Source organism: Zootermopsis nevadensis, unplaced genomic scaffold, assembly GCF_977971745.1.
Source record: "Zootermopsis nevadensis isolate Lab colony 2312 unplaced genomic scaffold, Znev_1.0 Znev_ptg000003l, whole genome shotgun sequence".
NCBI lineage: Eukaryota > Metazoa > Arthropoda > Insecta > Blattodea > Termopsidae > Zootermopsis > Zootermopsis nevadensis.
Window position 1 is genome coordinate 11753935 of NW_028259135.1, and position 21510 is coordinate 11775444.

The 21510-nt window shown below is 39.7% G+C and overlaps 2 protein-coding genes across 2 annotated transcripts; both read right to left on the minus strand.

The window, feature by feature from the left end:
• Positions 1-1538: 1538 nt before the first annotated feature.
• On the minus strand, positions 1539-14529 carry LOC110838287 (uncharacterized). The gene is made up of 13 exons (XM_022081343.2): positions 13532-14529; positions 13343-13460; positions 12996-13265; positions 12289-12442; positions 11217-11225; positions 9197-9434; positions 8723-8840; positions 7971-8255; positions 6715-6870; positions 5295-5329; positions 4872-4986; positions 2920-2976; positions 1539-1957 (listed from the first exon to the last, which is right to left on the minus strand). Exons 1-13 carry the CDS (start codon positions 13676-13678, stop codon positions 1722-1724), a joined length of 1938 nt encoding a protein of 645 aa, XP_021937035.2. The 5' UTR covers positions 13679-14529; the 3' UTR covers positions 1539-1721.
• Positions 14530-15120: 591 nt separating this feature from the next.
• On the minus strand, positions 15121-18395 carry LOC110838268 (uncharacterized). The gene is made up of 4 exons (XM_022081322.2): positions 18190-18395; positions 17278-17691; positions 16307-16535; positions 15121-15829 (listed from the first exon to the last, which is right to left on the minus strand). The coding sequence occupies exons 1-4, from the start codon at positions 18355-18357 to the stop codon at positions 15663-15665; spliced, it is 978 nt and encodes a 325-aa protein (XP_021937014.2). The 5' UTR covers positions 18358-18395; the 3' UTR covers positions 15121-15662.
• Between the last annotated feature and the right edge of the window lie 3115 nt (positions 18396-21510).

Here is a 21510-nt window from a genome sequence, read left to right on the forward strand (position 1 = left end):
TAACAACTTTGTGCTGTGCTTTATCAGATAATATTTTGTAACTACGTCATGAAATACGTTCTTTTGTACTTCTTTTTACGAGGAGTGAAGGATTACGTCAGTGACATTAGAGAGTGATCCATCGTCTTTCATTTGTTCGTTGTGTTGGAAGTAGATGGGGTCACAAAAGTTGCCCCACAAGTAACTGAAGTCCATGGACCAGAAACAGGTCCTGCAGTACAGGATTATTTTATTAGATAACGTTACTTTCCATTTATCCAGAATAATTTAGTAATGGTAACATATTTCAGGAAAAGAAGTCTTTTGAATTGCCTAGACCTATCTGATAATTATTTTCATTAACCAAATTATGTAATGCACTTTTAAACTTGTTGTTCAAAATTTCAGAAGTGGACGTTTAAAAATTCAGTGCTGAGGCTTTTGTGAACACGATAATGAACCTTTAGGTTCCATAAATGACGGCCAGTTTCTAAACCTGCTAAGCGACCATTAGCTTTTTAAGAAGAAATATGTTTTGTTGGTTTATAGGGGTCTATAAAATTACTGCAAGGTTTTGAAAGTTAATTTATACGAATCTATCTGAGCGTTATGTTTACGTTGCATCTATTGTTCAACGAATAAACTATTACACATTCTAATCATTTTGCGTTTCGTAGCAGCTGAAACAGCAGACGTCGCCCAAACAGCCAGACATAATGAAGTAGCCAAAGTATATGAATAATTTAAACCAAGACACCGAAACCTTATGATGTCTTTCTCTGAATTATAACTCTCGTTCACACACGTAGCCCAACTTGAGGACACAGCCCATATCATTGAGTCCTCCTGTTTTCTTGAGAGAAAGGCAGTCTTCATCTCCCCCGACGTTGTTGGGTTCGTTGGCGTCCCACGCGGTGTACCCAGTCTCGTTCAGCGGCTGTCCTTCTTCGTCCTTAGATTTGCAGACAAATGAAGATGACTGTATTATGTGATGTTGCGTCGTGTAGTTTTTCGTCAGGGCCGGTGGAGGCAGCAAGCACCTCTGAAACGTCGGTAAACTTCTACCAGACTACACCGTGCAACATCCCAGAAGACAGCCATCTTCAAAGATGCATTTACAGGACGCAAAGAACGGAATCCCAATATAAACATTTAAATCAAATTTCGTGAACTAATGTAAAATCACGAAGTAAAGGGCCCCAAAATATTAAGCCATTTGAGCAGAATAGACAAATGGATTTTTTTGTTAATGTTAATATTTTATTCACATTTCCGCTGGCCACTTGAATACTTTGTACGAATGCATTGAAGTAGTACCAAGACTCAAGTGTCACGTGTTTTTCTATGATAGTGAATTTGTTCTTGGACTGTTGATGACGCTCAAACGATGAATTAAAAGCAAGAGGAAGGAAGCGATCGTGACCTAATTTAATACAAAGACAGCTGTCTTCTGGGTTGTAGCGCCGTTTCAGAGGTCATTGCTGCCTCCATCATCAGGACAATAAGTCTACACGGCGCTACAACCCAGAAGACAGCCATCTTCATACTCGCCGCCTTGAAAACCTCAAATTTTACCTCGTTTAAAATATTCCAACATTTGCATTGAGTAAGAAGCCCGAATCGCCTTTCAGGCTAGACGGCCTCCGGGCCGAGTTTCAAACCCGGGGCCTGTCAATTAGGAAGCATTCGACTATGGACTTGTGACGTTGTTCCTTACCTAATACAGTGACATACTTTCCTTCTTAGAGCAGATCGTGGGCCCCAATATAAATATACTCGGGCCATTGACTCCCGGAGATTATGGGGTGCTTAGACCAGATTGATTTTACTACTTCAACTTCTGTAAGAGAATTCAAAATGACGAGATGACTTCCCTCGTCGATGCAGGCCTTTCTTACTTCGTCCCATGAAACAGCTTCTGTGTGCATCTTGTAGAAGCCTACACCACTCACCAGCTCGTAATCTTGATTTGGCCGCACTGCGAGCAGAAGTAGAGAGACCTTATTACGCCAAGTAGCTGATATTTGACTTCAACAGATACACTAAAATTTCTAACCCCCTGGAATAAATATTTCTTGAATTGCTGATAGCGGCTCGGATAGGCAGTAAATTCTACGCCTTTTATGTAACCGTAGGGTTCATTGTTTTATTCAGAAAAGACCGTCATTTGTAATTATCCTAAACTAGAATGACGACGTTCGCGACATATTTCCTTAACATAAAATTTTATTATCGTATCATCTGATCTCGTCCCTTTAGGCTTTATAACACATGTTCTGTACGCATTTTTTGTTTCTCCATGCTTGATAACAGCTTCGTCTATTCCACCCTCCTTCAGTCGATAATCCTAATAAAATCTTTTTCAAAAGTACAACTTCTGAAATTCCGAATGGCCTTCATGTACTATTAAACGTTAAACGTACTTCAGATATGTCAGGGGTTGTAAAGTTAATACTTTTATCCGCCTTTATAGATGGCGCATTGAGTCTGCAGTACTTATATTTCCATTCTTACTTAATTCAATAAAAAATTTCCATTCCTAATACGACAGTTAAGTGTATTTTATATTATGTTCTGATGTTTCAATTTTACAATATACAAACATCTACCTGCTACAGCGAGCATTGCACTAATTTTCTAGGTGGTTTTAGGTTTTCATGGCTGAGATTTCATATTGTTTCCTTGTTTGTGACGCCTTGTTGCCCTGTAATCAGTTGTCAACATTTTGAAAGAGCCTGCTGCATTGTTCTTCTGTGTGGAAATGAGTTGGGTTCGTAACCGTTCTTCACCCCAGACGACACAGAAGATGGATGTAGCAGGGTTTTTTTAAACTGTTGGTAACTGCATATAAAGCTACAAGGTGTGACGTCACTACCTCAAAGACGACACGTATCTAGGCCCACTGGTTTTGAGTGGTGCATGGAAAGTTGCAGTTCCTACCTGTATTAGTGCAGTAAGTTGCCAGCCAAATTTCGAATAACCCAGCTTCACAGTCTCCTGCAATAGATAACAGATACCGGAAAGAATTGGTAACACACAACGAATATTCTGAGTAGATTTATAGAAGCAAATGTTTTAAACGATAAAGTGCAAACATTTCCTTTTTAAAAGTTGGCGTCTCACTGTTTCTTCAACCTACAGCTCTTTTTAAAACACTTCGAACTGAAACAAAAAAATAGCTCGGAGCTTTGAACACTATTTTGTGTTCCCTTAAGAGTGTTGATATACTGTAATTATCTTGTCATATTATAGTCCTTTCGCTCAGCTAGTTAAAAAATTATCTGTGTTTATGAAACTCATCACGTGTTCTTATTCGGAGTGAGATTAATGCATTCCACTCATTTATACCTTATTTTCTTAAGATCCGTTTTAATATTATCCTTCTGCATACGCTCAGGTCTCTCAAGTCGTCTCTCCACCAGATTTTCCGGCCAAAATTTTGTATAAATTTGCCGTCTCACCATGTATGCTACATGCCCTATCCACGTTATTTTAATTAATTTCATCACAGCAATTATAATAATAATAATAATTATAATAATACACGCAACGCAATAATTTAGATGGGTAAATAATATTGTTCTAAAACTTTGCATTTGATTACGTTTCAAGATTTCTAACTGTTTGTTCTTCAGCTCTGAAGACTGCATGTTTCTCCGAAACGTCGGTATATACCTGCGAATCCACATTGAGTCACAACCCAGATAAACAGCATCGTTATCCTGACAGCCGTGAAAACCTAAAATTTTATTCAAGACTTTTAATATTCCCATCTTAAAAACACTTTCTTTGAAATACTGTACTCGTACTGTTATGCTGAATTGTGATGTGGTAGTTTGTAACGATGTTTGGTATAAAACATTCAGTCACGGTGCATGGGAATTGAATTATCACAACGAAATTCGGGATACACTGTGAATAATTTTGGCGGCTGAATGCAATGAAATCTTGAGCGATTACCTGTTTAAGTGTGGAGTTACAATCTGGCGTTTCGTAGACTGTTTGAGTTTTCGTCATCAGGGTTGACATTAACTGTAATGATGGAGACAGAGACAGACTCCGAAACGCTGGATTGCATCGCTGTATATAAATGACTGACTGCCCAAGAGGTCATAATTTCATATTGACTATATTCCGGACACTAAGAGAATAAATAAATAAATAGGTAACTATTTGATCTACTGTACACGTAACTTTTTGATGGATAGGAACGTATTTTTAAGTAGGCCTACATTGCGCATGTGCGTTGTTATACGTACACCCGAAATCCTTTCACAAGCGCTAAAGCTGTCGGTATGTAACTAAGCAATTCTTCCTCTTGTTTTATGCGAGTACAGAAAATATTATCTTACTTGGATGGTAAGAATTTAATTATAAGTGTCAGAAAAAGAAGTGATCGCGAAAATATTAAAGACTCGGGTAGTATGAAGTAACTTTGGACAATGCACAGCGAGAAGTTTTATAATTTGTAGAGGTTATGATAGTGAAATCTGGAAGGCTTTTACGGGTTCATCATGTGACTATAAGGGGGGAATATAAGCAAAGAATTTTTGTCTACAAATCTGGCTGAGGAAATTATTTAAAAATCGTCCTCTTGGAAGTCGGAGAAGGGAGGATAAAATTAAGATGGATTTTAATGGAGGCGGGTTGTGAGAATTGGCGGTGAATGGATCAGCCTCAAGATCGTGTCCAGTGGCAGGCGCTGTCATTGACGGTGTTTTAACCTTCGGTTTCGATAACCAAAATGTCGTTTCGTTAGAGTAGTCGATTAACACGTGAAACCAGTGTCGTATTCTGTTTGGTCCACTCGCAGTGGTTCAAAGTGTGGAATGGGATAAAGATGAGCTTGGTTCTGGCATCTGCAAGCCCGTCTTTGGACTGTGTTTGCCTACCTGAGACTGTGGCGATTAGTCCCACGTTCTCCATTCCGTCGCATTGCTCAGTTGTGTGGTCCACTTTGATGTTCCAAGGTGGTGATGCCTCGTCTTCCAGACGTTGCAATTGAACCTGTAATAAAAAAAATTGTCTTACGATATACAGGAAATTCTAAGTCACTAATTGCCCAGATGACGGAGGCAGTAAGCACCTCTGAAACGTCGATAAATTTGTACCGGACTACACGACGCAATATCCCAGAAGACTGTATTCTTCATGCTTACCGCCGTGAAAATCTGAAATGTCTACAATTTTATAATTTAACACTTGTGGGTTAACGGAAAGCAAAATATCGAAAGCATCTTAATGAGTTTCACTTCAGAGAGGTCGAAAGACGAGTTACAACTCTCGTGATACTGCCGTTAGTAACAGATTCTAACCTGTGATGTCCATTGTCCAGTTCTGTTTGCTGGAGCTGGTTAAGGAAAACCTAAAACTTGTTAAAGAACATCGTGACTTTGACAAACAACCGGTGACCACAATTGACAAAACAGTGTAACACACGATCGCGTATAGCAGTTTCATTTTGCACCATCAGCTGAGACTGTTATCAGATCACTGAACGGCCAAGGACGGGAGAAGTCACGAGAAACAGGTATTCGAGGCCTCTCCCGGTTCTGTAGAGTTGCTGAAGGCCCCTCTGGGTGAACACTGAGAAAACCAAGAAAATACTTAACACATATTTGCCCAACATTTTCTCCAGGACGTTTTTCAGTCTGACACTGAGTCGGAGAGCTTAGAAATAGTGAGCAGCTTCAAAATTCGCCCTCTTCACCAGAGATTAGTAGGATTGGCGGGACCTGTAGCATGCGAAGGAGTTGTAAGAAGCTGACGTTTTTGTCGGAAAAGCTGAAGGTAAGAGACCATTTGCAAGACGTACACGTCGATGGGAGGATAACGTTGAAGTGGGTTTAAGACATGAGTTGCTGGGTGTGTAAAAGGTTCACGTGGCTCAGGAATTTGTATCAGTGTTAGGCTGTTGCAAATACGGTACTGAACATTCTGCTTCCACAAGGAGGGACGTTTATTGATAAGCTGAGCGACTATCAGCATCTTAAAAATGACTTTGTTCCACGGAGTTTGGTTTTCTTTTTGTACAACGAACTTGCAAGGGGGCACAGTAGGAAGGCCGTGTCTGTTCGTATTTCTCAACTCCGGAACAACTGCACGAAATTTCGACGTCAAATCCGTAGCGGATGATTATTTTAATATCAACAAAGCAGATAATCATTATTTATATTATTGATATTTACATTATGCATGTTCCTTGCGAAATTTTAATAAAGGCGTTTGCCCATAATTCAAAGTTACTGACTACGTAGAAATATACATTTACCGTTGTGTATATTAACGTATGTGACGTTGAAGTGATCCGACTGGAAAGTTGATATTTGAATTTTCCACGGCTGTGAAAATGTGTAACTTGGTCTTGTGGGTTGTAGTGTTGTGTCATCATCTAGGTGGTTACCAAAGTTTCGTAGGTACTTATTGCTTCCATCTTCAGGGCATAAGCTATTGAATATACTGTTGAGAATGTAGGAACTGCATCTCGGGTAGAACAAGCATTTGCCTTTTGACTCTTTGTGCTGTTGACCCCCGCACGTTTACTGTATGAGATTACATCACAACCCAGAAGATCAAAGGCTACTTCAGTTAATTTGTTCAAGAGATGGATCGGACAGATATTGGTCACTGCTTATTCACCAGTTTATTGAATTTATGCAATAAATGTACAAATTAATCACATTCCAATATATATTTTTTTATACCAGGCATTTTAATACGATGGAGCTTAATATCACAGTTCTCGTTCACACATGAAAGCCAGTTTCCGTTCACAATACGCATCGTTGAGGCCTCCGGTGTCTGTCATCGACAAACAGCTCTCGTCACCACCGGCGTTGTTAGGTTCATTCTTGGCCCAGACTTGGTAACCAGTTTCGTTGAGAGGAACACCTAGTACAGTGAATTTCTCAGTTATGTCTTATATTACCTTAATTAAATACGGAGAAACGTACGTATAAGAAAGAGGTGTTAAAAAAGTTAACGCGGATGTCAGCTTTTTTTAAGGTTTCGAGAAATTGGACATTGTAGATGTTATTAAGGCTTTGACCGGGATGTTCTCTTGTTAAATCTTATGTGGTACCGCCTGATTCGACTTCTAATGGTTAAGTGAAGTGTTTTCTTCGCGGTACGGTCTGGATTCGTAAATATTATGAAGACGAGCTTCGGCTTCAAAGGGTTAACCAGCTGATTTTCGTAATGGTGAGGTGTAGTGTTTTCTTCGCGGTACGGACTGAATTCGTAAATAATATTCAGACGATCTTCGGCTTCAAAGGGTTAACAGCCGTTGTATCGTAAGCATGGATTCTTATCAGAACATCTTAACAATGATCGATTAATTTCGTATATAAAAATAAATCGATTTTAGTCTTATGTTATTTTACACTATCAGAAAATGTAAACAATTCCACGAAACATAGTCCTTTTAGAGAAGCTAATAGTACATCAGCTAGTCAATATACCGCCCTCTATTGAACTCGACTTTTCAGTATTGTGTTCAGTAGAGCTTACCTCTGGAACCTGTCTTGAGCCTAATGAACCTACTCAAACTCCATCTTTAATATCCATTTTGATATTTTCTTTCCATGTACGCCTAGGTTTTCCGAGCGGTATCTTCCCTTCAAGTTTCTAAAAAACATTGTTTTCAGAGATGCCATGAATGTTTCAGAAAAAAAATTATGTGCATGGCATGTTGCTTCCGCGGCAAGATGTCGGAAGACCGCTATGTTGGTATCGATGATGACAAGGGTTTAAAATCTTTCAAAATTTAGTTTCATAAAAATCTCCTATTTAGTGTCTGTAATGTTTTTTTTCTGTAGTTGAATCATCGTATGGACTGGTACTCAAGGTTCAGAAAGCGGAAATCCGGTTTGTGTGACCTGAAAATTTAGTCTTGTAGCTACATTTACATAACGATAAAACAAATTAATAATAATCCAATAGGTTTTTTGGTTTTTTTTTTAAAAAAATCATTTTTCAGACAGATTTCTTACCGGTATACGTGATGAAAGAGCCATCTGTTCCTCTCCGTAATCCAAGGAAGATGAATTCTTTATACTCGATGTTACTGAAATTATGAGTTTTCTCCCATATGGATTTTACGACAGAAACTTCTTCAACCGAGTTCAGTACGACGAGATGAGTTCCCTCATCGCGACACGTCCAGAAAGCTTGATTCCACGTCTTTCCTGATGTGTGAAGTTTATAGTAACCGTGTCCTGGAATTATCTGATAGTCTTGACGTAATCGTTGCGGTGGCCCTGGTCGGGCTGGCGGTACTGGAATAACCAGCAAAGCAAACTTGGTCTCTCTTCTTTACAGCGTGGGTAAAGTAATGTTTCAGAACAGCGAACTGGAAAGAATATTTGGACCTAAGAGAGTGGATTTAACAGGAGACTGGAGAAAATTATATAGTGGCGATCTTCATAAATTGTACTTTTCATCAAATGTCTCATTAATGCTCTAAATTCAAGGGCAATGTAGAATCGGTCGCACAAATGCCAAAGTTAAGAAACTAGTACTTTTTTGAACCTGAAAGCAAGATACCACTTAGAAGAGAAATGCTTAAATGGTAGGATAATATTAAAACGGATCTGAATTATGGTGAGAGGACGTGGACTGGGTTTATAAGGACTAGTGAGGACGCTTGTGGACACGGTAATGGACCTTTGAGTTTCATAAATAACAGACAATTTGTTTAAAATCAAATCAAAAGTAATTATCAGCTTCTGGACAACGATCCTACCTATAACAGTGGCTTCTATCCGGACGGTCTCGCTGTCTTCACACTTGGAAGTGATGTGTTCGATGCTCACCTCCCACGGACCGTTGTCTTCGTGCCGTACTCCATGTTCAAGCTGTACCTAAAACAGGAACGTGTTGGTGACACAGGAACGGACTCGTGTTTAGTTCAAGGTGCTGTGGAACGTTGCGGTTGCCATAGAAACCACGCCTGTTCGTATTGTACCCAGTACATGATGAAATCAGGAAACTAGTGTACTGTTATATAAAATGCAAAGAACAGCAGAGCTATTAGAGAAATTAGACATGTTAATCTTCTGCGTGGTTCTTTTACCATGAACAGGCTTATAATAAATTTGATTTTTTTTTTTACGTTTCTTTGTAAGTAAAACTGAGAAATTATCTGACAACTTTGTATATAGAAATGTTATTCAGGGAACTCGAAGAAGTTTTCAGGGTGTAAAATTAGTCTCCTGACCTGAGCAGTCCAGTGTCCAGTGTTATTCCGCGAACTCTTCAAGGAGAACTCGAATCCTGCCGGTTTCGAGGAAACGCAGTGCGACTCTGGTCCTGAAGCAGAGACCGAGGTCAGCCATAAGAGGATACACAAGAAGCCTTCTGCTCTAACCATTTTACGAAGCTGAACTGCGCTTATTTCAAAGCAATGTTGTTTGTTTGTCATCGGTCTTTCGACTGGTTTGATGTGGTCCTCCATTTACGCGGGAATATTTATAGTTGCAGTGTTGGCAAAAAGATCATTGTCATATCCTGCCACAGTGTCACCGAAAGCATAAATTTTTATTCTGTCTCGTCAGTCAGACAGTGGTTTCGTCGAATGCTTGTTCTCACATCTATATGCACAGTTTTTCGCATTGTCAAACACGTTTGCCTTCACTTGTTTAATGTCGTATAATGTTCTCGCAGAAACATTTGTTTTCCTGTCTCACACTTAACATACAAACGGATATTACTTTGTAGGATTTTAGGTTTTCACGGATGTGAGTCAGAGGATAACCATCTTCGGATACTCCTTTGTTTTTGGCTGTAGGTTATTCATGATTTTGAACCTCGGGTTTGTTTTCCTGCTGAACTTTGTCAATTCTGATGACGTCGAAATTGTTATTTGGCCAATAGATTTTATAAGATAGTGTAATTGCGTCATATTGTGAATATTATAACAATTATTTATTTTAATCCGTCTTATCACAATATTTAAAATTTCTTATAATTAAGATACTAAAATATCATTGATGTTCCATATCGATTGATCGATTTACATTTCGGAACATTTACACAACATGTTTCGGTTTTTATAAAACCATCATCAGGTGTAAAATATATCTAAGAACTTAAAACTCAATTATGATTTCTGTAGTATTTTGGTATATTATGGAAAAACAAACGTAATGAAACATCACCAAAATACTACAGAAATCATAATTGAGTTTTAAGTTCTTAGATATATTTTACACCTGATGATGGTTTTATAAAAACCGAAACATGTTGTGTAAATGTTCCGAAATGTAAATCGATCAATCGATATGGAACATCAATGATATTTTAGTATCTTAATTATAAGAAATTTTAAATATTGTGATAAGACGGATTAAAATAAATAATTGCAATAGATTTTAATATAGCTCAGATGGGGAGGGGGAAATGGGAGGCACAAAATGTTGCACATATTTCGCCTCTGTTATAGCAGGTGAACACATAATCCTTATGGGAACAAATCTGTCATTCCGCTTTAAATAATTATTGCACTCGATACAGTAGAGTTAAAAAGTCGACTTACGTTATGAGACTGTAGTTTCATTTTTATTTTGTTTATATTATTTCAATATGAATTTTGCTTTGTAGCTAAACATAGACAACGAGTCATCCACTTTTTATGTTTTTATGGGTGAAACTTGGTCTCTGAGAACACACAGATTGAGGGCGTTTGAGATCACGATGTTTAGAAGAATAACAGAACCAAGGAGGGATCCAGTGAGAGGAGGCTGGATAAAACTGCTTAATGAGTCGCTGCAGAATTTGTACTCTTCACCAGATATTCTTAGGATGACCGAATCAAGAAAGGTGAGATGGGTAGGGCATATAGAACGCCTGTGGGACACGAGAAATTCATACATAATATTAGTTTGCAGGTCTGAAGGGAAGATATCATTCGAAAGACCTAGGCATAAATGGAAGGATAATTTTAAAATGAATCCTACGAAAAATTGCTGGATTTATTGGATTTGGACGAGAGGACTCTTGATAACACGGTATTGAAAATTCTGGTTCCGTGAATGTTGGGGAATTTATTGAGTAGCTGAGCAACTGTTATCTTGTCGAGAAGCTGAGATAATCCTGTCTCTCAGTCGTGAGACGTGCTTCGGATGTTTTTAGAAGATGGAATGCGTTACACGGAAGTTGCAGCAGAAAGAAAAAGAGAGATAAAGGAAGGGAGGAGACGGAAAGAAAATTAAGGAAGAAGAAGGAAGAGATACACGCACATAGAGAAGCTGTGGACGTGGAGAATAATTGGAATCGTGAGGTATAATAAAACAACTAACTTATTTACCTTGCAAATCGTTTTAGAGGAACAGACGATTAGCATCACTGGGAGCAGGCGAAAGGGTAATATTATCCAAATGGATCTTACAAAGTGTGTGCTGGGTCTGATTGGATTCATCTGGCCAGGATAAGGTCCATTAGCGGCCTCTTGTGAACACGATAATGAACCTTCGAGTTCCATAAAAGGCGGAGAATGTTTTTGACTCAGCGATTGGCGACTGTCAGTTCCTCCAAAACATTTTGTTCCATGAAGATACTTATTGCCGTTAACCTTTTTAGGAGGCCCCATTCTCTTGATGGCATGGGTCTGCTTCACCACGACGGATCCATACGTGGAGAGAAAAATGGACACGAGTAAGTGAAAATTTAGATTATATCAACTCCTTGGATTTGCTCGTATTTGGTTGTGCCAGTATTTCACAGAGCTACGAGTTGTGTGCTTATGGTATTCAAATAAAGGAGAAATATAGTGAGCGAGATAAGAAATACCTACAAAGTTTCAGGTGAAAAACGTGAAGGGATGCATATTCGTAGATGGCAGATCAATATTAAATTACATGAAAGGGAAATTTGACGTGAGGGTGTGGTACAGCGGAGGCCCTTCTAAACGCGATAAGCAACCACTGGTTTATTAAGAGGCGAAGAATTTCGTGATTAGTTGAAAAGAATTACCTTTTCGTGAAGGACCCTGCATTATGTAGTTAGTTGTTTACATTCCTTGTTTATTTCAAGACTAATTAACTACATAACAATAGTTTTAATTATTAAACAAATACCAGTGTCGAAATTAAGTCATCAAGCATGCATAGACTGCCTAAATCTCAACATACATCACGTGTTACATATTGATTACACTTGGGAATTTTCTGACATCACTGACTTCTATAGTTATTCCTCTTATCATCACAGAGGTGTTCGAAATTAATGTGAGACGCAATTTAACTGAATCAGAGGGAAGCCAGTAGGCTTCATGCTTCAGAAAGTCTGCTGTCTCCAGCTTCATGACGACGCTAAAGCTCCTGTTCACAGAAGAAGGCCAGGTGGTTGAAGCCGTTTGTGTCGTACAGGGCCCCGTCTCTTCCAACGCACCCAGAATTACCAGAAGTGCCTTCACCGGGCTCGTTCTTTGCCCATCTCGCGTATCCAGTGGCATTGAGGGACTCCCCTGGAAAACCAGTGGATATTGTTATCAAACATTGTTGTTTGATAAAGGTCGATGGGAATTTATTGTTTTGAAGAAAACTATGTAGAATCTTGCCTGCTTAGTCTTCAGGCTTGATAATCGGGTTTCGATTCCCAGAAGGGACAGATGTTTTCTCTTTGTTTCTGGGTATCAATTTTCCTCCTTACCAAATGGTATGTGGGGGGGGGGGGCGATCGTGATTGCACCTCAGTGTAGTGCGGGGGTTAAGGATGAGAAGGAGGGAAGATGTATGTTTTCGTACCTTTGCTTATCCATCGGTAATGGTAGTTTAACCCTTCAGAACGTAGCATATAGAAGTGGGATATGTAAAGCAGGAAAAGCAAGAAAGAATTAAATTAATAATTCTAAATTTTAACGTTAAAATTTCCAATGTGGCAAAACTTTTCCGAGAACAGAAAGAAAATTACAGAGAAGTAAAACATTATTAACATTAATCCCGTTTTAGTAATATAATTAAGTTACTGGCCTTGTAAGTTTTAAATATGGTGGGGGGGGGCGGTAGAAAAATACTTGCCAAACAATGTAATATATTCTCCTTCGACGAACTCGTCATGTATTCCGATGTAGGCGCACGAGTTTCTCCATCCGTCGAACAGCTTAGGATGCCGCCTCCAGAAACTTCTTATAACCCCAGCCTCTTCCTCGGAGTTCAAGATGAGCAGGTGAGCTCCCTCCTGCTCGCAGATTTGACGCGCTTCTCGCCAGTTCTTGCCAGAAGTATGAAACTTGTAGTAACCCAGTTTCGGTATAAGTTCATAGTCCCCACCCGGTCGCTGTGGAGGGGCTGAAACCGAAAGATCCACACCGTGAACGATCTGCTTGTATTACTGATACAGCATCATGAAACAGACACTCCAGTACCTGTCACTGTGGCCACTATGTGGATGGACTCGCTGTCTTCACACGTGGTTGTGGTGTGTTCGATGTCCGCCACCCAAGGACCTACATCTTTCCGGCTGGCTCCGTGTTCCAGCTGTACCTACAGTAATAACGCTATAAATTTACGACCAGAGAAAGCAACACTTTTAAACATGAAAATTGCTTACTGACCTGAGCTGTCCAATGTCCTGTGAGGTTGCGGACACTGTTAATGGAGAATGTGAAAGAATTTGGTCGAGGCAAAGCACATTGTGCGTCGTTGCACACTACGCACTGGAACAGCACACAGAACACTAGTAAAGATGGAAGCAGGAACATCCTGATCTTGAAACGTAGACGATGTTACTGGACCTTTATAAAGTAATTTCTTCTTGGGATCCGTGGATGATACGGATTGTGTAGATTATCTCTCGATAATTAAAAATATGACCAACTGTTTTCTTCTACTTACGTGTGATAGAGCCTTGTCATTTTTATTACAGGGCAATTAAATATTGCAGACGTCCTACGTACAGCTGTGCCGTGTGCGTTTCTGAGTGCCTAGTCAGACGATGTACTTGTAGATGAGAAGATAATTTTACAAACATTGATGCAGGAGTCAGGTTTGAACTGCAGTCAAGTGACACACGGTGGGGATCAGTTTTGTAATACGTTATTAAATGATGGGTATTATAATTTGGGATAAATCTTGAAATCTTGAATTTACATAATATCTTGTGAATTTGCGTCCAAATTTTAGGGTATAATTTTTGAGGTCATTGCGTGTCTAAAATGTCATATGAACGTAATTCCGATACTTAACGGTAAACGTAGCTAGTTTATGTTTTAAATTCAGTTTGATCTTGTGAACACGGCAGTGAACCTTCACGTCCTATAAAATTATGGGAATTATTGACTGGACGAGAAGCTATTACTTATCAAGACCTCAGCTACTTTGAGTTAGTTACAAGTGGAATGTATGAATTTTGTTCAGTTCCTCGTACTTACTAGTTGTTCTGCTTTGCTTTAACAGTCGTGACGTCATTTAAATATGGAGGAAGACAGTACACATCAAGCTGGAGAGATTTATTGCCCAGGAACTAGAAGATTTGGTTACTCATTGTTTTTGATTCTGACAAAAGAAACTTTCTTTGGCTCAACCACGACAGACACAGAGACTGTGGATGTATTGTAATTATACACTACTAGAATTTCCCTTCTCATATCAGCCAAGGTAAAACTAACTGGGCACTGCTCCACGGCGTTACACAAAGCATCTGCGATTATTTTCCTGGGGGAACCATCAGCGACGTCCTCCGGAAGGCGAAAGAATTTCACCCGAACTTGTAACATATTTTAAGAACGGGGGGTGGAAATTAATATTCTACCCGCTCTCTCCTTTTTAACGCAGACGAAAACCAGCAACAGTGTCTAGCAGCTTAAAGTAACAAAAGGTATTCAGTATGAAGGAAGTTGATGTTTTGCCATGGCGCCAAGCGTCAATGTAGCTGGTGCGTTGTTTTCCCATTCATCGTGTTGTCAGAGCAAGTAATTAGGCCAGGACTTTCGAGTGACTGATTGTTTGGTCTTTTCCCTGCCGTCCCCCCCCCCTCCCAAATAAAATTTTTGGGGGTGTTCAATCTTTGGCGTAAAATTGATAATATTTATAATTATATGGATTTTTACGTCTTGAAGTTAGTGTGACTGTATGTTAGCATTACTGTGACGTTTAACTTTGCCAGTTAACTCGATGGAGGCCTTGTAAAATAAAAGCAAAGACAGAAACCTCAGAATGTCGGCATTTATTTGAATCTGAATTACATGAATCGATAAACACGGATTATGTACACTGGAAACACTGTCAAGATACCATCTTAATGATTTTACATACACAGTTCTTAACCGACGCCGAAGATATTAGATGCTCAGTTACCTATATATAAAAAGAAAGAAAAGTAAAAATATGTTGGTTTCAATCTTCTTAATAGCGAAGTCATGTTAGACACTTAAACTTTATCTGCTTCATTACAGAAAATTGGCTGTTTAGGAAGACATTGTAATAACGGTGTTTCTCCCAAATCACGATTCTGTTATTATAAAATGGAATTATTCTAGTTTAGACTTTTAAATCCTGAGATTCCTGGGACCTCTGCTATAAAACAGGAAGTTATTTTTCGAGCAACGTGTCGATGTAGAGGAAGTTCATGACGTAATAGAACCCAGGAGAGATTTGTCAAAGACTCTTTGATGCGAAATGTAGACGTAGGAATGTAACAAGCTTTCAGACCCTTGTTTTCGTATGTGAGGTGTGAAACCTCACATACTATATGACGACAGGAATGTCTTTCTCGCAGAAAAACGGCAGCTCGTAGAAGCAGGGTACGTCTCGTGTTCTGCCCTCGATGTGGAATGTGACGCAGTATTCTCCTGGAGGCGCGTTGTCGGGTTCAGTGCGGAACCATATCGGAAATTCAGGAGCGAATGGTTTGCCTGAAAACCGTACACAATCGGCTTTTCAGATTCATATTACATTCTTGAGTGTAATTGTATGCATACATACTGAAATAGAAATCTTCAACAAGTGGAAATCAGTCCTGTTGACTACGCAAAATATCAGAGAACACATTCGGGAAACACGTGCTTCCAAATTGCATACGTATTCACTTATTTGCTTACGTATTTATTAATTCTTGGTTTATTTAAGGACGCTTTCAGTTACTTATAAATGGGTGATTGCATGATTAGTGAAAAATGAATTTTGACGGATGTACGAGAAAGCGATCGTGAATAATTTTTTTCATTGTCCCGTCGTTACCGGCGGGGACTGGGGTGGGGGACGCAAAATACAATGTTAGGTTAGCCGATTTGCGGGCCGAGATTTGGTGTTGAAAGCTGCCGATTAAGAAGCGTTTTCATATTCTTGGATCTTAGGTAAGAATACTGTTAAGGGCTGAATGGCGCGTGTACCTTGCACAGTTGTGAAATGTCTGCTACGGTCCGGGTCGCTGACGCCGACGTAAACCTGTTGCCTAAGAATGGCACGAGCCGGGATGTCTGGATGCCTCTTGAAGAGCTTGAGGAAAACTGTGACCCGCTGTGGTGTGTCGGGTACAGCGAGGTGCGCCCCGACTTCTGCGCATGCATCACGAGCATCTGGCCATTGCAAGTTCCTGTTGTCCAGCTTGAACCAGCCCACCTGCAAGATTAGATGTTTCAGTTATCGTATTTTTTTTTAAATCTAAATGAGATCATTGGCTGGTTACGGGGCGGTTGGCCCGGGTTTGATTCCCGTCAGGGGAAGGGGTCATTCTCTTTTTGACACTTCGCACGACCAAGTGTGAGGTTCATCTACCCCTGTACCCAGTATGTGAGTGCAAGCAAGTCGGAGCGTGAAGCTAACCACTTTGTAGTAACGAGGTTTGAAGTGGGTGGTTTGTAGGCCTAAAACATGTTTCAGGAGGTGGGGCTTATACTCACTGGTCAGCGTCTTCGACGGACGAGTGTAGTGGTGGGGGCTGTGCTTGCAATAGTGGGATATGAAGAACGTAGCCAGTATAGCTAATTGCGTTCAGATAGACAAATTTTCACAAAAATCCTTATGCCATGCTTTCGACTAACATCATAAAACTTTTAATATACTTTCTTAAATTTATTGCGTGAGATTTCAGATTTTCATGGCGGAAGGTATGATGATGGCTGTCGTCTGGGTTGTTGTTTCGTGTAGTCTGGTAGACATCGACAGGCGTTTCAGAGGTGTATACAGCCTCTATCATCAGGGCAAACGTCTTGGCTTGCCTCCATCATCATGTTGCATCATCCACACTGCACAATACAACAACCCAGAAGACATACATTTTCATATTCTTCGCCAAGAGAGCCTCAGGTGTCAGAAGGCTCTGAATGGTACAGATAAAAAGTGCGTGATGTTTTCGACTTACCCCTTTGAAGTATTCAAAGTTGTCAGGGTCGAGGGTCACTTCATCAGAATCGTAGCTTTCTTCCGCGAAGCTCGTGCCCTGCTCGACACGTGGCACAATTTCGAACATCTCAAGTGGGTGGATGCCCGGATCCTGAGGACGGACGCCTTCTGTGTGGTCTCTTTTGCTCCAGCGTTCGTCCACAGGGATCTCATTTTCTGTGTCCGCAATTTTATCTGCTTCACTGAGACCGGAATACTCTTCTAAGGGGATTCCAGTGAATTTCGGTATTTCGGTTGTGGTACTGATTTTATCGGTTTCGTCTTTGGGTCTGTCAGTATCCTCTTCCTTATCGTACGTGGCGCGAGCTATATCCAGTGTCCAAGAACCATCTTCCTTAATAATTCTGTCCCCATGTCTGTGTTCGATTTGTACCTATTAATATTGAAATAAAACTTTCTTTAGTCCGTTAGTGTTTTACAAATAAGCTTCTACTTTCTATTTTTTCGCAGTCACTGAGTTAATTTTATGACAAACCCGTGACCCATAAGATCAGTACATACGAAGCATCTTATTGTAATAAACGTCTATAGCCGTAATTTGAAATATTTGTGAACATGGAAAATACTTAATGACGTACAAGGAAAGACACTCCCCCGCTGTTGGTTAATGCGAATATCTTAAAAAAATCTATGCCTCCTCGCTGCCTTGATTTTACACTACCAGATTCTGTTCATTATAACTTACTTCACGTAGCAGATTCCTCATTGAGAAGCTGATAGTTTCTTTGCAGTGTTAATTGGTGCCCGCCAATAGATTCTATCCTGGACTAGATGAGTTCTCCCAAAGTCTTCATTTGCTGTTTCTTTAAATCCCATCTGAATACCACATTTTTAATAATATTAATTTTGGTTATGTTATTTTTTGTCGTACCTTCATGCCTCCAAATTCCGCCGTCCAGTCTCCTGTGTCAGAATCGGGTGCTTCAAGTCTTAGGGAAGTCTCCACAAGGGGTTTGTCTTCATGACTCTGCGTGGTACCTTCACGGTACAACCCCCAGGCCAATGTCACACACAGCAGCGCAGAGCAGAGTCTCAACATACTCAGGTCGTGATCAGCCAGTGAGGTACTTAAGATTCGCTTTCTTTAATTTATACCTGTGACTGCATGAGGAAACTTTTCAGTGTTTTTGTCAGATGTTCGTTGTTTTATCGTGTATACTAGCTTGGTGATATCATATGATGAAATATCATCAAGGCCAATGAGTTCGTAGAAGTTATTTCAGGATTTTCTTCTGCGGGTGGGTCCGACTTCGTTGTTACAAGTTAATTTCATCCGTTTCTTAGAAAACAAAAATAAAATATGGCTGCCAGTTACGTAAAACTACAGTCGAGAGCTTTGAACATTCGCCTTAGAGACCAATGCTGATGTCACTCCAGAACAATTACGACAAGGTTAAAAAGATGAGATCCAAAAGTTGCTAGCTGCTTGTCCACTTTACAGCAAGACCGTACTAGTGTAACAGTCACCGATAACAAGTGACAAATTTCTTTGTTTGTATACGAGAAAAGTAGATTAGTTTTGCCTTCTGTCTCCTCGCCATCTTTTGGAAGTGATATTGGTTTGGTCACGTGATGACTTCACTTCTGGTGATGACGTGCTTTTCGGCGATGACACTCATAATTCCGAAATAATTGTTACCATTTAACCTCGGGAATTTTCAGTATGGAGGTAATTAATTATTGTTGTGTTGTACAAATGAATTTCTAGCGCACTCTAAAAATGGCAGCAATGTATTATTCTTAAGTTGTAAGCAGATGCGTTTTGTTGAGACACTCCCAGTATTTCCCGTCATTATTCTTTTATCTGAATTCTTATGCTTTCAGTATTCATTATTATCACATCTAATTTTACATCTAAATTTGTCTGATTTCACTGACATTGATCCTCTCAAATATTCCCTTAATTTATGAAAACAAGAATTTATCCTATCCAGAGACCGTGCTTACTGAAGCAACTTAAATGTTGGCGGAATAAACTTCCAGGCGAAAGTTAGAGGGAAGACGGTAAAGTTTCCCAGTAGAAAATACGTCTTTAAAGTCTATACTTTAACCTTCAATAGTACACGATATTCAGGCAACATGAATGTCGGCTTCTTACGTAATGCACTACCTCACTGTAGACCTGAAGTTCAAGGTTATTCGACCGCAAATTGTATGTGATAGTGGAAAAACGGCACAAATGAAGCTATTTGCATTCTGTATTTCAACTCACAATCATTTGTTATGAGTCTGATGATGATGTTAAAGCAGAGAACAGTTTTACAGAGTCTGCGAAATAAATGCGCTTTTTATAACATGACGGCTATTTAGAACTGTGGTAGTGTGACCCTAAGGTTCAACAGGGTTAATATCGATTCTGAGCCATTGGACACGACTTTGAGCCAGTACCTCCCACCCCCATGAGCCGGGATAACTCAGTCAGTATAGTGACTAGCTACAGGGTTCGATCCCCGGCGGGGGCAGAGGATTTTTCTCCAGCCTCTGCGTCCAGACCGGCTCTGGGGCCCACCCAGCCTCCTCTACAATGGGTACCGGGGTCCTTTCCCGGGGGTAAAGCCGGCCGGGGCGTGATGCTGACCACTCACCCCCATCTAGTGCCGAGGTCAAGGAGAGGAGCTATACCTCCACTCAACCCCCAAGCGCCTACATAGCGTATAGTGGGAAAAACTTTACTTTACCTCCCACCCCCAATTCTCATTTCGTGGGACTCTTATTAATGTAAAACTTCACTCTTATTTTCAGTTTCGCAAATGATTTCTCCAACAAAATTCTGCATGCGTCGTTGACTCTCCATCCGAGCTACATGCTGTACCCATTATAGTAATATAATGCGATATTATGGGTCGTATGTAAATGACGATGAATGAAGTTCTCGTATGTGAAGGCTCTATGCCTTGAGTAAACAAACATTTTGCTGTTATTCTGAAGTTCAAATATGTAGTGCTGAAACTGAAATTTGGCAGAATAAGAATGTTTTCAAATGGTGATGTTATTAATAAATTATATTATTTGATTATATTATAGTTCAAAAATGCCAAGGACCAGTAATTAAAGTGCTAAGCATACCCAAAGTTCGTAACGTGATTTTAATGTTTTAAGAACAACACACACATGTATCGGAATTACATGCCATTGCATTCATATTCTGTCTGCTACCGTGCAATGAGAGAGTAATTAGCAGTAGAATACTACTGATTTATTCCACAGGCACTGCTAATTGTTTTAAAACTGTTTGCAGTATTCGTGTCATGTAAAAATTAGTATTATTTGTTCGAAGTAAATCAATTCCCAACCTTGTGTGGTCTTTGGGTGTATTGTGTAAATATTGCGTCATTATTTAGTCTTTCATAACAGTGTATATTAAAATTATAGGGGTTTCTAAACTTAATAAAATAGTTATTAAAATATTGTAAGACCGAATTGTGTAATATAACTAGCTCCTTGGTAGCAGAACCCGCATGTTCAATACCGACAACACAAAAGCCTGCCACCGGCCACGATCCTGAGCCAATGTGTTAATATAATAACACTAAATAGTTTGAATTTAAGTTCATTCGCTTTTATTGGTTTCAATTGAGCGCTGAATTTTAATGCACAAATAATTTGTCTCAGCAACACTTTCCTTTTTAAACCTACTGTAGTCTTCTATCTCAGTCTGCTCCCACCACCTATTTTATCCTTCCTTCAGCTTCCTTGACTTCTTTAAAGAATGACGAAACGAAAAAGGAATGTTTAATCTTGTATACATAATTCAGTAAACGCCCGACTTCGTTTGCTGAATGCTTTCATTTTTATGGCGATACTTAGCTATTCTTCTCATAGCCTAAAGAAATATTATGTACAAGAAGTCATAGAATATTGCGTAGGTTACTTGGTGCTGCCTATAGAGCTTATAACACGTCATTGGTGCATTCTTAATCGCGTCTGAAAAGAAAGGTGTACGCCTTTCTCGATTTTATCACGGCTATGGGAAGAAACGGCCTGTAAGATGTGTCTGGTACGCGATTCACAGAGGAATTTAAAATTTCCTCCAAAACCCTTTAAACAGTTTGGATACCATTGGTAGCGACTTTAAGAAATCGACGCTCGGCGTCGCGACGGCTTCAAAAGACGCCAAATTTACATCTGAGAAGTCTCTAGATTAATGTGATATTGAACTTGAAAACCGACGCCGAGCGTCGCGACGCTATCA